The sequence below is a fragment of the Penicillium canescens genome (genome assembly GCF_028828765.1).
Source record: "Penicillium canescens strain IBT 15451 chromosome Unknown utg000003l_segment0_segment0, whole genome shotgun sequence".
NCBI classification, from domain to species: Eukaryota; Fungi; Ascomycota; class Eurotiomycetes; order Eurotiales; family Aspergillaceae; genus Penicillium; species Penicillium canescens.
The window spans coordinates 2453025-2467695 of NW_026703965.1; the positions used below are offsets into that span (position 1 = coordinate 2453025).

The following is a 14671-nucleotide window of genomic DNA, read 5'->3' on the forward strand; positions in this document are numbered from 1 at the left end:
GGCTGGTATGTAAGTAAGGATAGATGGATTAGAATGACACACGAAGTACCCGCCATCGAAAAAGAGCAGTGCCTATACTTCATTATGTACTAGTAGGCCAAGATTTATTCAATCATTGGTATTACCTATTCCTGTGAGCATCCTGTCTCATAGGATAATAAGCTATCTTGACCCACTATGGCCCAGAATCCGGACGGGGCCCGCGGGACCCGCGGGCTGCGCGGGCGATCCGTCTTCTCTTACTACCTAGCCAACCCTTAAGGTGCAATAAGGGCCAGTTATTACTGATGATCGATCAAAGAAAGTGTCTATGTTTAATCTCTGCTATCCATAGCCTTCTCGTGTGGCCAAGGCAAACCAGCAAACCAACTGGAGGCCTGAACCCTCAGGCACGCATCTAACCCAGGCGTAACTAATCTATGATTCCGGTCAAGACATTACCGTTCACAATAATGTTGCTTTGGTGCAAATCACCATACGTGAGCACCTTTGTTTTATCTTGGTCACCCGATACTAGAATTCTCTCAACAAGTGACACATCTCTCTTCGTGAGCTGCGCATTGGGTCTGGAGTTGCGGAAAGCCTCTACCACTCCTTAATTGAATTCCTTTCTTGTCAAGAAAGGCCCATAGCGACGGGGCTTTGCATCTCATGAATGTTGGAAGAGAACATCTTCGCATAAACCGCCATCAATAGATCCGAAGAGCGGTCCTTCGATCTAAGCGATTCCCGAATAAAACCGCCGAGCTATCGGATAATAGAATTTTTGACATCCTGAGTCAAATCTTTCCAGCATTGTTCCAGAGGGATACCAGGGATTTTCACCATCAAAATGAGTCCGATATCAGCAATTGTGTAAGCATTGAAGACTTCAGGGACAGGGACTGATGTCCTTTTCCTCAGAAGAAAGAGGGCGTCTACTTCTTTCATTTGAACCATAGGTCCCGCTTGCAATAGTGATGCCTTGGTTTCTAGGATTTTGCAGCCTCCCATACTATGCGGACATAGGTCTTTCGCACTTCGGATTTCTTACAGTGTGACAATAGAAGGCTGGTGTCTCATCGAGGGGGCAAAGCGAATGTTGATATTAGACGAGAGAATATAAGGGATGTAGTTGAGCAAGTCCCATTTTGAGGGCTATCAGATGGTTAGATGATTCATTCTGAAGAAGGATGCACGTACAGCCATTCTCGAAATCAGCTTGACCAGTACATATTTATACACTCTTTCTCAGCCCCACCGCCAAGGCTTTTAGCGTAGATCATTTATTGAGCGGGCCGCCTGAAATAGAGGGGGCGCAGCAAAAGGTGCTTTGTGAATTACAGTACCCCGTACTGAGACTGTAATACACTATACAAACGAACTGTCCGTAGAATTCCATGGAACCACACAGTCTATCTCGTCAAATCCAACAACACGAGATCCCCTGTTGCCTTGTACCGAGAAGATCTACCTCATAGCATCAACTCTCCTGCCAGCCTGCACGATGTGGATCTGAAATACTTGTTACTACAGTAGTACACAACTGCAACCAGGAATATCAGGTCACCCCCAAAACTCCCGTCAGCCAATGATACCTGGTATTTAGAGATCGGACAGATTAGAATGTGAGTCTCTTTCGGATGCTGTCTACGTGGTCAATGGGGTTTCGCCTCAACCGAAGAGAAATCAAGTACAGGACCAACTACTACTGTAAGAATCCACCGGACCAAAGCAACTATGTGCTATGTACCGTGTAGGCAGGGCACAGTAATAATCTATTTCCAATTCGTCATCCTTAACGCGTTTAATCTCTCCATAACCTGCTGCGTCCTACTGTGATCGGGACCTAGGGCATTCTCGTAGCCTGCCAGTGCTCGCTGGTACATCTTCTATGCCTCCTTGAGTTTTCCCTGATCAGAGTAAAGAAGACCAAGGTTGTTGACAGTAGTGAGAGTGGACGTATGGTCTGGACTGAGGGTATCCAGTTGATCTGCTTCCAAAGGAGTAGAGTGTATTTTTATTGTGGATGGCCTTGGAGCTCGTTCAACAATAGAAGTCATCTTTGTTCTATAAGGATTTCGTCTTCAGCTATTGGAGGGCGAACACTCGATCGGTAAAAGATTATGTGAGGGGGTAGTGGTAAACACGCCTTGAAAGGGTAACTACTTCGTCCATCTATACGTTCTTCTTGGATGAGAAATTATAATGATAAATTATGTAATTTTTTTGTTTATTTCATTTGGTGGGAAGGCTGACCCTCCTGCAGATAATGTGTAGAAACCTTCAAGATATGGTAAGGCCAAAGCAGATACATTCAAATATCTCACGAAGCTCTTCTAGATGTACTACCAGAGGCGTTGAATATGAACAGAAGTTGATGGTCTTAAAGGATTTCAAATACGCAGCTCTTCTCTCACATTCTACGGTCTACGCATACGTGGTACATATTCACAATGAAGATGATAACCTCTCGGCTCCCCTTATATCGAACAGAACCTCAGAACAGTCTTATTTCCATTTCATTGAGCCTCAGCAGTCGTCTTTTTCCATTTTTATTGACAATGAGGTAAGCCTGTGCTTTTCTTTTCTTTTTTTCTTTTTTCTTTCTTTTTTTTTGATAAGAATTGGCTGGGTTACTGACCTCTAAGCTTTCTACTGTACTTCTTCCGTGGACAACGCAACCTAATCTGATGCTTACTAACCAAAACGTAGAGTACCAATTTAGTGAATGGTCCCTTGGCTTACCCGCACCCCCGCCTCGGTCCACCATCCACCATGTTTAATTAAAGACATGTGCGGGTAACGTCATTAAGTCCGGGGCTACAAAAACTCAATGACTTAGCGTCCTATAGATCCACACTAAACCACCTTTGTGTAAGCTTTGCGACCCTGTTTGATGATTGAATTTCATTCGTTCAGATTATTACCGGACTAGGAACAGGGTTTACACTAGTCGAAATAGTAGTAAGAGGACCGAGCCGACTGTACTTTTGGGAGAGAAATCACGATAATTCTTATGTGACCAATAATGTGACATGAATGATGGTCTAGTAACCGGTATATCCCGCTAGCCTGAGACAGAGCCTGGATTGGAACTGAGTCATATAAAACTAGTCTCGTGCATACCTTCAGACTTCGTTGTTCTGGTCGCGTTAAATGTCCTCCACGCCAGACCGACTCCAGGCTATTCATCTATTCGGTTCTACACCATAGTTAAAATGCGTCTTACTGCTGCTATTGTTGTGCTCGCCGCCGGTGCCATCGCTAGAGCTCAACTATCTAATATCCCCCAATGCTCTGTATGCTCTATCCGCTCAATATCTCTGCTCAGTGTCTCGTTTCTAACTAACCCGTGCTTGTTTCTTCTTTCTCCTCCAGCTTACCTGTTTTACTTCGACCCTTGGCGGGGACGGCTGCTCTGAGCTTACGGATTTCGCGTGCCATTGCCAAAAGCCTGGCCTCGCAGCGGAGATTGTGCCCTGCATCAATAAAGCCTGTGATATCACGGACCGACGAGGTATGAGAAGACACATTCCCTTTCGTATGACCCGGTCTAACTAGGCCCTATAGCCGTATCCAGTGTCGTTGAATCCTTGTGTTCCGGTGTTGGCCATCCGGTCTCTATCCCCGCGGTGGACACATCGATTCCCACAACGACTGCCATAGGAGCTATCCCAACCTCAGCGAGGAGCTCCAATTCTACCACGGTCAGTGGTTTCGGGTCAAGCTCCAAGACTTCGTCCACGATCAACACAGCTTCGCCTCAGAGCACCTCCCAGTTCAACGGTGCCTCCGGTATTGCACCCGGGGCTGTTCAGATGATTGGTAGTGCTATCCTGTTAGCCAGCATGATCTTTTTTGTTTGAAGAGTTGTGTGGAGAGACAATATAATGGTTTTTTGTCTGCTGTCTGCTAAACTTAATTTCGCTCTGGTACCTCCTTCCATTTTCATTGGTTCTACCAAGCCATATCAAGCTACACTCATTTTAATACCTTACTATTCTAGAATAGAGTTTTCAAACATCGAATGGTGGGAGTTTGAATTCCAAGGCGCATTTCTTCACTAGATATATTCATAGTCTCAAGTGAGACTCCCGTCTCCAGGTTTTGGGTGACTATATAGGAAATACCAAACAGGTAGAACTGTCACAGACATCAATACACCATCATACAAGCATCCCACTATGCCAGCCTCCTACAACCGAGTGTGGGGAAAATTGGATGCAAGATCGGCAACAGCGAACTAGGAAAAATGGAAAGGAAAAAAGGAAGGAAAGGGGAAATATGTCCGTCGTCCGAAGCCACTAGATTAGTGTCGTGCGTGGAGAAACCACTCATGGCATTTAACTTCATTGCGATTCTGTCCCTGATGACAGCTCATTTCCCCGAGAGGTCTAAGCTGGCTAGATGCGACAAAATCAGCTCCTTCCAACAGATATCTAGTCGAAATAAGATCGAACGGCCAGAGGGGCGTTCTGGCAGTGAGATTTAAAAACCTCAATTGGCCCATCCCATACCCCGTAAGTCCTAATCAATTAGACTTTGAGACATATGCTAAAAACTCATGGGATGCGCTCAGGTCCGGGGGTTTGAGAACTTGGAGAACCTCGGTCGATGAATCTCTTGCAGAATTTGGTAGCAAAACATGTGAAAATATGAACAACAATTTTCTAGCATGCCAACTCTTTCCACAGCGAGAAATTAATTATGCGGCAAAGGGCGCTAGACAACGCCACCATAGCCACCTAGCCCACCGACCAAAGAATTACGCAAGAGAAAGCTAGGAAGACAGGACGAGAAAGAGGGGTTGGAGAAGATTTTTGGAATAGTACGGACCTTGAAGGGGTTCCTTTTCTTCGTTTTCTTCGTTCTGTAATTTTTATTATGTACAGTACCATAAATTAAATTCCCCCCTGCCCGAACGCGCCTGCGTACTACGCATCTTAGAAGTGGTGTCGCATTTACCTTTAGGCCCATTGAGAACAAAACATGCAAGCCCGCATAAATGTTACAGTATTAGGGAATTAAATCAAAATCCTGCGCATGTACCCAGCTCTGCTAGAAGGTCCCCCGCCGTGACGTCGATACCGCCAGCGTCTGAATCCTCCCTGCCAAAAGCTAAGAACAGTGTATCATCAATGAACCCATGGTACTTTTGGCCATGGCTTTTCCAACTGATGCTAGTCATGTAGAGCATCTCGGAGGTATCTTCCAGTAATCCTGTGGAAGAATCTTCATTTGACTTCTCTGCTCTAATGCTGCGACCAAAGATCCAGGCTGGTTTTGACGAGATCGCATAGATCTCAAATGGCATCGAACGCCGCATCAGCACCACATAGGGCTCATATACGGGGTGAAGACCGTGTAGTGTCTTTTGTTGGATGATGAAGAGCACAAAGGTGTTGGTCGCATCAGGTTGGCAAAATTGGTCAGATCGTGCACATAGAGTGATAGCTAGCGAGTTTGTCGCTTGATGAATCTTTCCCGTCTCAGGCAAGAATCTCGTGAGACATTCTTGGTCAGAAGCAGAGGTCGTCAGCGCCAAGTTTGGTCCAACAGAGCCATCTAGCTCGAGTTTCGAAAACACACGTGCCGGTGTAATTTCATGGTGTAGGAACATTTGTCCCGAATCATCCCAGAAGAGAAACCAATTCTTCTCAACAGCATTCCATGGCATTGGACGTTGAAGCTCACGATACTGCCGGAATTCGTGCTCATTTATGGTGTCTATCCCCCAATCCACCAAGATTCGAAAGTCAGATATCCATTGTCCGAAGCATGTAAAGAACGAATTGGAGCCGTAAATGGTGTACGGGATCTCGGGCCCGTAGAACACCCTCGCATCATGAGGCCCAACGCTGAGACTAAAGTACGAAAGGTCGCCGAGACACTTGCTGGAGTCACCAAAGGTCGCTGGGATGGGCAATTGCAGTGGTGGCTCCAGACAGCTCAAGACTCTCTTGTCGTCCGAAAATGCGGCATTGCAGACGAGTTCAGCGAACCAGACTGAGGCAGTTCGTGCAGAAGGAGGCTTGTGAAGTTGTGCAGTGATGATCCAGGTGTCAAGCAGCTCGGGGTGGGGGATTATACTGGGATTCAAGACGGATCTTCTTCCGAAGTCGATCCTAAAATACTTTCGATCGGGATTCGATACCGAGTATATTACGTGGTGTGTCCGAAACATATCTTTGTCGGATTGTCCGGCATCAATGTGTGATTGTCTATATGGACCACCCGACGAATAGTCCGTAAATAGAAATCCCGATTGCAAGCTGAGATGGTTGGATTTAAATTTGGCGACGAGGATCACCGCGGACAATAGCCCTGCAATAAGTATCAGGTGTGTGGCTATTTTTTTGGCCATGTTCAGTTTGACGAGTGTAGACGGGATGTAACAGTAAGAGTTTATAAGTCTTATTTCAGAGAAAGCCTTGCCGAGATTGGTCGTTGACACTGACTAAAAAGGGGGCTTTGACTGACACAGGCAGTGGCTGAATTGAGGGGTTATAGTTTGTTAGTTACAATGGCGATTAGGGCGATCATGCACTACTCTTAACAATTTTTACCACCATGATCACGAAACATGGCTTAGTGACCCGGGTATCTTTGCAAATTATAGGAAAACAGCTTCCAGCAGAGAATTTTCAATATTGCAAATAGTACTGCCAAATCTAAGGTGAACCTCGCGATGCCATTACAAGAATTTATGATCAACTGGTATCCTGAGCTCCGGGCTCCGGGCTAGCAGTAACTTTCGTTTCCGGTTGCAAGACTTTTATTATACAGCAATTTATCATTTAGAGGAACGCTTTGCATTAGATACTCAAAAGCAAACCAGGCAGATCATGGACACATGCAGAGGGTTGTCAGGTTTTGTCAATCAGCGCCCTTTGGTAGATCCACTGAGAGAACTTCACCGCCGGCTCATCAACTAGTCTAGTCGTGACCTCTGCCAGCCAGATAGTCAAGGGCAACAGAACCAGATTCGCGACGAGAAAGTTGACTTCAAGCCCAAGAGGACCAACGTTAGGCAAGGGGAGGCGATTAATCCACCAGGGACAATTCTCATAGTGTGAATCGCGTACGAAACCCACTGCAGCATAGAGCCTGTCACCCAAAGTCCACAGAACCGGTCCGTGAACCAGATAGAATGCAAACGATATACGGCCCAAGTACTGGTTGAATGGGGCGTTAAAGAATGTCTTGAGCCACTGAAGGTGAGATGTGCATGCGACGAGAAAGACAGCGGCCCAGAACAGGTAGAACCACTTGTAATCGAACACTGCCTGTGGTTTTAGGAAGGACAAGAGGTACCACCCTGGTGAGTCACGTAATTGTTGCAAATTGTCCGTATGTGAGGGGACCCCTCCAAGATAAAGGCTTGCATAGAAGAGAACAGTCATGATGGCTGTCTTAAAGGGACCCAGTCTGAGAAAGAAGCGGGGCAAGTCATTTCGCATGGCGAGGAGGTCGAGATCTTTTAAAAGCATGCCGGCAATAAACATAGCATAGTGTGATCCATCCGCAACGTACAAAAAGTACACAACCAACACGACTTCGCCTAGGAGCCGGGCATCGCGGCGAAATCTTGAAAAGGCGAGAACGGCGATGTATACAGCCAGAGAGCCTCGATGTTCGACGGGTATAGACCAAGCATGGAAATTGTATGTGAACCAGGGCTCGCCGCCTGTTCGGAGAGGGAAACTGAAATTCTTGAACTCGGCGTACCAATTCCATAGCTCCGCGCGGTAGCTTCCTTGAAGCTCTGGGACAGCGGTGATCTTAAACAGGTGCAAAAATGTAATGTAGCATAATGTTGTGCAAATGACAGGAATATATAGACGAAACCATCGGCGAAATACGGCTGAGGAAAGGCATTTACCTAGTCTAACGTAATCGCCATCCTGGATGCTTACCAGTGGCGACATTGAAAGAACGTACCCAGAGAGCACGAAAAAGACGCTGACGGCAAAATGCCCCCGGAAAACAATGTTCGAATACCAGGAAGGCATGCGAAATAATACTTGCTGTCGTAACCGTAGGCCAGCTCGAAGGCATTTCCCACCCCTCCGCCATCGTGGGCCCAAAGTTGGTGATGTCCCCAGTAGACTAGTAGAGCCGCAAAACCTCGCAATCCATCTAGGTATGCGGTGGGCCTGCTAAGTACCCTTTGCTTTTCATTCGCGTTGTTGTCGCTATTTGTCCGCCCAGTAAGTATGGGTAGGAAGGGAACCATGCAAGAGGAGAGTGACATCCAATGCCGAGAGCGTGTCATATGGGCAAACTGTGGTTTCCACTGTCCATCCTCGAGGGCTCGCTCTGGGCTTGATTTTAACAACTGAGGTGAAGAGTTCTCGATTGAGGGGTGTAGCATAGGCATCGGGCGAGTGGATTAAAGTGAAGAGAGTCCTTTGAAAATTTAAGAAAAGATCAATAGAAACCCAAATTTCACCGCTTGAGAATTACACAGCTCTCAGTACAACTCTGTAACACGTGAATCCAGTGCATACAGTGAGTAGTCCTTGTTAGCGGGTGAACCCCAGTGCCCAGTCGTGCCGAGGCTCATAAAGACCTGCTGCTAGATTGGGTTTCATATTAATTAAAGCCCGCGGCCCTCTTCCCTTCCCCACAAGTCAGGGCCTGAACGCAGATTCGGGGGTATGGCCCGATGTGACTAACGCCATGCAGCCACGATCTCACCCCTGCAATGTAACGAGGCTTGGGGTCGCATGTGAGTACGCACCATTCAATCCGGATAAAACCTACGGAAGCCTAAATGGCGTTTTGAACTAAATCCATTATTGACTGCCCCCACGAGGTCTCTACTGTTGGCCCCGCCACCCGAATGGCTGAAGGTGTTTTACGGCTCTAGGAATGATCCAATCAGTTAAGCTTCAACCCTTGACCATTTCCGTGCCAGCAACAGGTACTATTGCGTTCGCGAATGTACCGACAATACAGCCTAGCAAACCAGGTACAAACCTGCGAAGATGATAGGGAGTAACGTGACCCGAGGCAATGCATTGTAGACTTAATGAATACCACATGTTAATTACGATGACATTTACTGTATGTAATCTACTTATCAGTGAAATAAGGCCCTGCCTTCCTGTACCAACAATCTTTCTCCTTTCTCGACTTCGATGCTTGTCTCAGACAGGAGGCCACTGAATTGAACCCCATCACAGGCCCAGTCATGCTGGAGAAAAATTTCGTGTCGCCCAGTCTCTTTCCGAAGAAGGCACGCAGATTCACACATGGCGGCCTAGTGGCTTTGTGTCTGTTCATCTACTTCTGTGTCACCAGGACGTCGCACAAATCTGGCGAGAATAAATCGTACTCTGCTCAGCTGACGAGCAATATTGGCGAACAATTTCCCAGGAAAATCTGGCAGATCTGGAAAGTGAATCCATTGGAATTCGACGAGCGTGATGTCGGGGTAGCGCGCAGCTGGATATCTAAAAACCCGGGCTATAGGTACGAGGTTCTGACCGACCAGAATGACCTCGGCTATGTCGAAACAAACTTCGGACCCCTTGGGCTGAATCGACCAGATATCGTTGAAACATACCGATCTTTAACGGCTCCAATCATCAAGGCCGACCTACTTCGGTATCTTGTTTTGTACATGGAGGGAGGTGTCTATGCTGATATAGACGTGGAGGCATTGAGACCAGTTGAGCGATTCATCCCAAGCGGCCACGATGAGAGCGAGATCGACATGGTCATTGGCGTCGAAATCGATGAGCCACACTTCCGCGATCATCCTATACTAGGTCAAAAATCTCAATCCTTCTGTCAATGGACATTCATGTGCAAGCCTCGACAGCCCGTGATGATGCGACTAGTAGAGAATATCCTCCACTGGCTCAACCAGCTCTCCATCAAGCAAGGGAGGCCAATCTCAGAGCTTCAGCTGGACTTCGATGATGTGATCACAGGAACCGGGCCTTCTGCCTTTACAGGCGCAATACTATCTGAAATGAGCCGTGCAACGGGCAAGGATGTCACATGGAGTATGTTCCATGACATACCAGAGTCCAAAGTTGTCGGGGGTTTCTGGTTCTCACGGTTGAAGCGTTCGCCGCTGGGCAAGGCCATTCGGACTCGGGCACCCATAATTCGCGCACGGCGTTGGTCAAGCACCATTACCATGCATCTGCGTGGCCAAACCGTCACCCACGATTCTATCACCCAATCTTTGGAGAGGTCGAGAGGTGCAATTGGAATGTGGACTGTGTGAGGAAGTGGGACGAAGAAGCAAGTGCTTTTGCTGCTCTGCCTCAGGAAGAGCAGGAACGGCAGATTGCCATATTCCAGGCAATAGGGGAAGCACTAAAAAATATGGAACCACCCCCTGAGTAGGGAATGTTTTGATTTTTCTTTTCTGACAATGTGATTATGTGTTCTAGATATAAGCGGTACGCCCTCGCAGAACCCTCACTAGAGCCTGTTGTAATATGAGGCTGGTGCAGATCAGGAATCAAGCCGCCCCAGCTGAATTAATTCCTGCATTGTCTATACAAAGAACCAAGTTGATTTTCAATCAACTTGATCTTCTCATTGTATATATAGCCTCGGTATTCCCTCTGTTATAAGAACAATCAATCTTCCTTTGACATACAACAGGTTATGAGCCCGGCAGCAATCTCTCGCCGTTGTGGGAGATGGCCTAAACTAAAGTCCGTACTAGTTATAGATAACGCATCTTTCCACTGTTCTAATCGTACAGTAAGTTAGTATTTCACTTAAGTTACTGACGTTCCTGATGCGACTCGACGCGAGATAGATCCTCACACAAGAACCAATAAATATCATTATCTTGCGGGCTTTCATAGGAGGTGCTATTTTCAAGGCATGACAAACAACGTTTCATATGCTTCCCTTGGCTTCCCTTGGCTTCTATCAGAGTCACCACAAACAATATCCATTCCGAGTGTCCCACGCGCGCCATCGCAGATACTGTTACATGAGCCAGATTGTATTGACCGGAGTGAGTAGACGGATTTGAAGAAGAACTGCCAGCAAAGCAGTAGGAGTATTGTTGAGCGGAACATCTTAGATCTCCTTTCTCAGTATAAGGAGAATCGAACCCCTAAAGAGGGGAAATAAAAGGCCCCCGAAGACTGAGCTTATTTTTGTCGCATGGCTGAGCGTGGAGGCCCAAGACATCGGCTATGCCTCGAGCCCCAGTGTCACCGCCGATTTTATCCGGAAGTGGCATTTCGATATGCAGTCTTGCGGTCTATGAATGGCTTAATATGTGGTTAGTGGGGGTCAAAATGTGGGTGCGGAGGTTTTTGCTGCTTGAAATTGGCCCTATTCGCGGGAAAGGTATGGGAGATGAGCGTCAGCGTCCATTTTGTGCTGCGACCAGATTAGGGGTCCTGATCGCAGGATGATGAGGCTGTTTTGCAGTCAACCGGGGCTGAAAGTCGCTGAAATATCAGTGGCTTGTGATAGGAAACGTGAAGCCAATGTTTCATGCCATACCAATCTTCTGACTTAGGGATCTTCATTGGCACGAGAACCGTGCATGACACGATGTTGGTGGTCTTACTGTCTATGAGATCTAGAATGTTGTCAAATGATGCAATAGGACGATATCATCAGATATTCCGTCACCTATAAGCAATTAAGACATAGAAAAGCACAATTAAAGATGGGTAAAATGTTTAGTAGATACAAAAAATCGGCCAGTTAGACCTTGGCCCTATATCACTGACGACGAATCCAGGGAGGAACACGAACAACATTCAAGCCCCCGCGGGGAAAAATGTATTCTAAATATCTAGAAATCTCTTACAGTAAAATGTATAGACAGAAATAAGGCAAAAGCAAACCCACAAAGCGAGCTGAATATACACAAGCTAACACCCCCTACCACGAGAAAGTCTCTTCAAACAGATCAACTGTCTTCTCGCCTTGCACATTCCTGACAGCTTCACGCACGCTATCGCCCAGGCCGCCAGGACCGCACACGCTAACCGCCATCGCACCAATTTGCTCTGCCTTTTCCTTTTCTAGGACAGATTGGATACATGGCTTGCCATGGTGAATACTAACTGGTACACTTGGAGGGGCGCAATGAGTCCATGGCGTATCTGGTGCGGGGATATATTCTTCCACGGTGTCTTTGTGTGCTGTGACATGGAGGCTGATTGATAGTAGTAGCTTTGGGAATTGGAAATATGAGTGGCCGTTCTGGTTTATTGGACTTGACAGCGAGTCGTGGCCAAGGATCTCTCTCATAAATGTTTGGATCCATGTGAGGTGGTCTATTTATATGGTTATGATTGGTGAATGTGTGCGTGGAGGGGTGGAATTACCTAGGCTGCGAACGATCCAAACCAGACGGACCTTGCGTGTAGCTGTTTTCTGCTCGGCAAAGGTGCCAACGACCTCGTTCAGGTACGACATTGGGTGTGTAATGCCAATGCCGCCAGCGATCAAAAGCAGAGTGCCGTACGAGTCGAGTGAATGGATACCACCTTGGAAGTGATGTTAGCGGATATGTTGTACAACCCCAGGGAAATTTTCAAAAATGGGTTGATACCAAATGGTCCCTCCGCCAAAGCCATAGCATTGATCCGTCCCTCGGCGGAGTCCTCCGCCTTTTGAATAAGTTTCTTCGTGAATCCATCCTGTCCCTTGATAAGGACAGACATGGTAGTAGTTTCCGACCCTCCAATAAGAGCCTTCAGGGAGTCACTTGAGCTGCGCTTCTCGCCCATATTCAAAGAATCTGAACTAGTAGATGTCCACGCAACAGTGAAAGGATGTGATGTCCACAAACCCAAACACGGCAGGTAGAGATACATGTACTGGCCAGGGCGGAAGCGCCAGGCTCGAGAGACAGCGACATCGACACGGGCGACAGCCCCAGGCAAGGCTTCAATGGTGGCAGTTGTGGGTTGTCTGCCAATGTTTCTCCAGAGTAGTATACCGAGCCGACCTGCGCGATCGAGGCCCCATAGGATTAATGTACCTAGAAGCACTTGCTGTTGCAATAGGTTCTGCAGATGATACCAGAGGGCAACGAAAGACATCACTGCCAAGGCAATATGCAGGTGAAGGAATAGTTCGTAGAATGAATGTCGGACCGGCGACAGTGATTGAACAACAATGAAAATGAATCCAAGAACGGCCTGTATGAATATGTTTTAGATAGATTCTTCGATGATAGATTTGTCGGAATACATACCACAAGGCCACAGATGTAGAGGCGCTGTTGCCAGACAGCATAGAGAACATATTCCGTACCGTCTGAGTTTGATGTTAGTGCATACTTAAGTCATGTAATTTCAGCCGACTCACGCATATAGGCTTGGTTAGCCAACACTGCACTCATGTGGATCACCGCATTGGTAGCGATCACACGTCCCACCCAGCGATGCATATAGTTGAAGCCATCGAATGAGATACCAAGCAGATGAATCAGCGGATTATTCCGCCCAGCACTCAGGACTAAACCCGGTGTATTCATGACAGCCAGATGGCCTGCAGAATACTTAAGCTGGAACATCTTCATGGAGTAATCACTGATCCACCAATCAACTGTCACAATGATGAAAATGATGTTCAAGCCTAGGTATATCAAAAGGCAAATCACTTCCAGTCGCAGTGGAAGCGATCCCATGTGGAGTCTGAGGAACCGGAACTCGCGACTATGACGATTACCCCATAGCGGAGCGTATAGTAGATGCTTCTTCAGGGAGGCATTGAAGCGATTTGTCCGTGACAACTGTGTTTGGTCTGTTCCTGCCCGTGCCTCTTTCGAACGTTGACGGTGTCGAATGCGAATGGCGGTATTCCAGGCGAACAAGATGGCGACGAGTCCACCGGCGACGAATAGAGGGACCGCAATCGTAGGGTTCATGGGCGCCTCCCCATGGCCATTTCCTTTCAGTTCTACACCCATTGTGCCATTCGAAGAGGCAGGTGGAGCTTGAGCTGCAATACGCTGGTATGGATACTGTCGCAACCACGTACAGCGTGGAGTATCCGGCGACTCCTTGAAGAACTCCAGGCCAGGGGAGGAGAGGGGAAGAGGAGCACAAGGTTTTTAACAAATTGATGCTATAAATGGGGTTGGGGTCGCGTGGGAAAGAAAGTAAATTCAAATCATGGCGTTGTATTGGAATTTCCAGGACTGACGTACGTGGATGCCGTCATTGACCCCTGCAAGGTGCAAGTCTATTCTTGTCGGGACGAATGAAAGCATCTTCGCATTTTGGACAAAGCAGGACACATGACCCGTGTGGGTGAGTGTAACGCCGAATTGGGAAGGATAGATAATGGCACCTATTTAGGTTCTTCGGGAAGGAGATGCGCGCGGTAACCAGGAATTCTAGATCTTCGAGAACTGCTTTGTCATGAACAAACGTAGAAAGGCTGCGTAATTCAGGCGCTAATAGTGACATTTGCGGGTTGGAGAAAGGTATAGGGTCTAGACGCCGTTGTTCGTCAATCCGAAAACGGAATGTTGTTAGCCGCCCTGCAGCATTCCTCCCACTTTCGGTCAAGGGGTAATATGAACATCTAGAAAACAGGAATCCCTTTTTGATCGTATTTTCTGCATTGTATCGCTTTATTTTCCAGACGATCTTGTCCAGCAATTGTGTGAGGGTCCGATATCCCGACGTCATTTCTTAGAAGTCTGGACGAGGGCTCAGGCCGGATCTCCGGT

At 47.3% G+C, this 14671-nt stretch overlaps 5 protein-coding genes across 5 annotated transcripts; 2 read left to right on the forward strand and 3 right to left on the reverse strand.

The window, feature by feature from the left end:
* Positions 1–3200: 3200 nt before the first annotated feature.
* On the forward strand, positions 3201–3848 carry N7446_004377 (CFEM domain-containing protein; the record flags this gene model as incomplete). The annotated part of the gene is made up of 3 exons (XM_058513126.1): positions 3201–3281; positions 3361–3499; positions 3553–3848. The coding sequence occupies 3 exons, from the start codon at positions 3201–3203 to the stop codon at positions 3846–3848; spliced, it is 516 nt and encodes a 171-aa protein (XP_058374455.1).
* A 1163-nt stretch (positions 3849–5011) lies between these two features.
* On the reverse strand, positions 5012–6346 carry N7446_004378 (uncharacterized protein; the record flags this gene model as incomplete). The annotated part of the gene is made up of 1 exon (XM_058513127.1): positions 5012–6346. The coding sequence occupies one exon, from the start codon at positions 6344–6346 to the stop codon at positions 5012–5014; it is 1335 nt and encodes a 444-aa protein (XP_058374456.1).
* Positions 6347–6848: 502 nt separating this feature from the next.
* On the reverse strand, positions 6849–7994 carry N7446_004379 (acyltransferase family protein; the record flags this gene model as incomplete). The annotated part of the gene is made up of 1 exon (XM_058513128.1): positions 6849–7994. One exon carries the CDS (start codon positions 7992–7994, stop codon positions 6849–6851), a length of 1146 nt encoding a protein of 381 aa, XP_058374457.1.
* A 1184-nt stretch (positions 7995–9178) lies between these two features.
* N7446_004380 (glycosyltransferase family 32 protein) lies at positions 9179–10225 on the forward strand (the record flags this gene model as incomplete). Its single annotated transcript, XM_058513129.1, has 1 exon — positions 9179–10225. One exon carries the CDS (start codon positions 9179–9181, stop codon positions 10223–10225), a length of 1047 nt encoding a protein of 348 aa, XP_058374458.1.
* A 1637-nt stretch (positions 10226–11862) lies between these two features.
* N7446_004381 (ferric reductase family protein) lies at positions 11863–13903 on the reverse strand (the record flags this gene model as incomplete). The annotated part of the gene is made up of 5 exons (XM_058513130.1): positions 11863–12260; positions 12312–12473; positions 12539–13130; positions 13187–13248; positions 13300–13903. 5 exons carry the CDS (start codon positions 13901–13903, stop codon positions 11863–11865), a joined length of 1818 nt encoding a protein of 605 aa, XP_058374459.1.
* Positions 13904–14671: the final 768 nt, after the last annotated feature.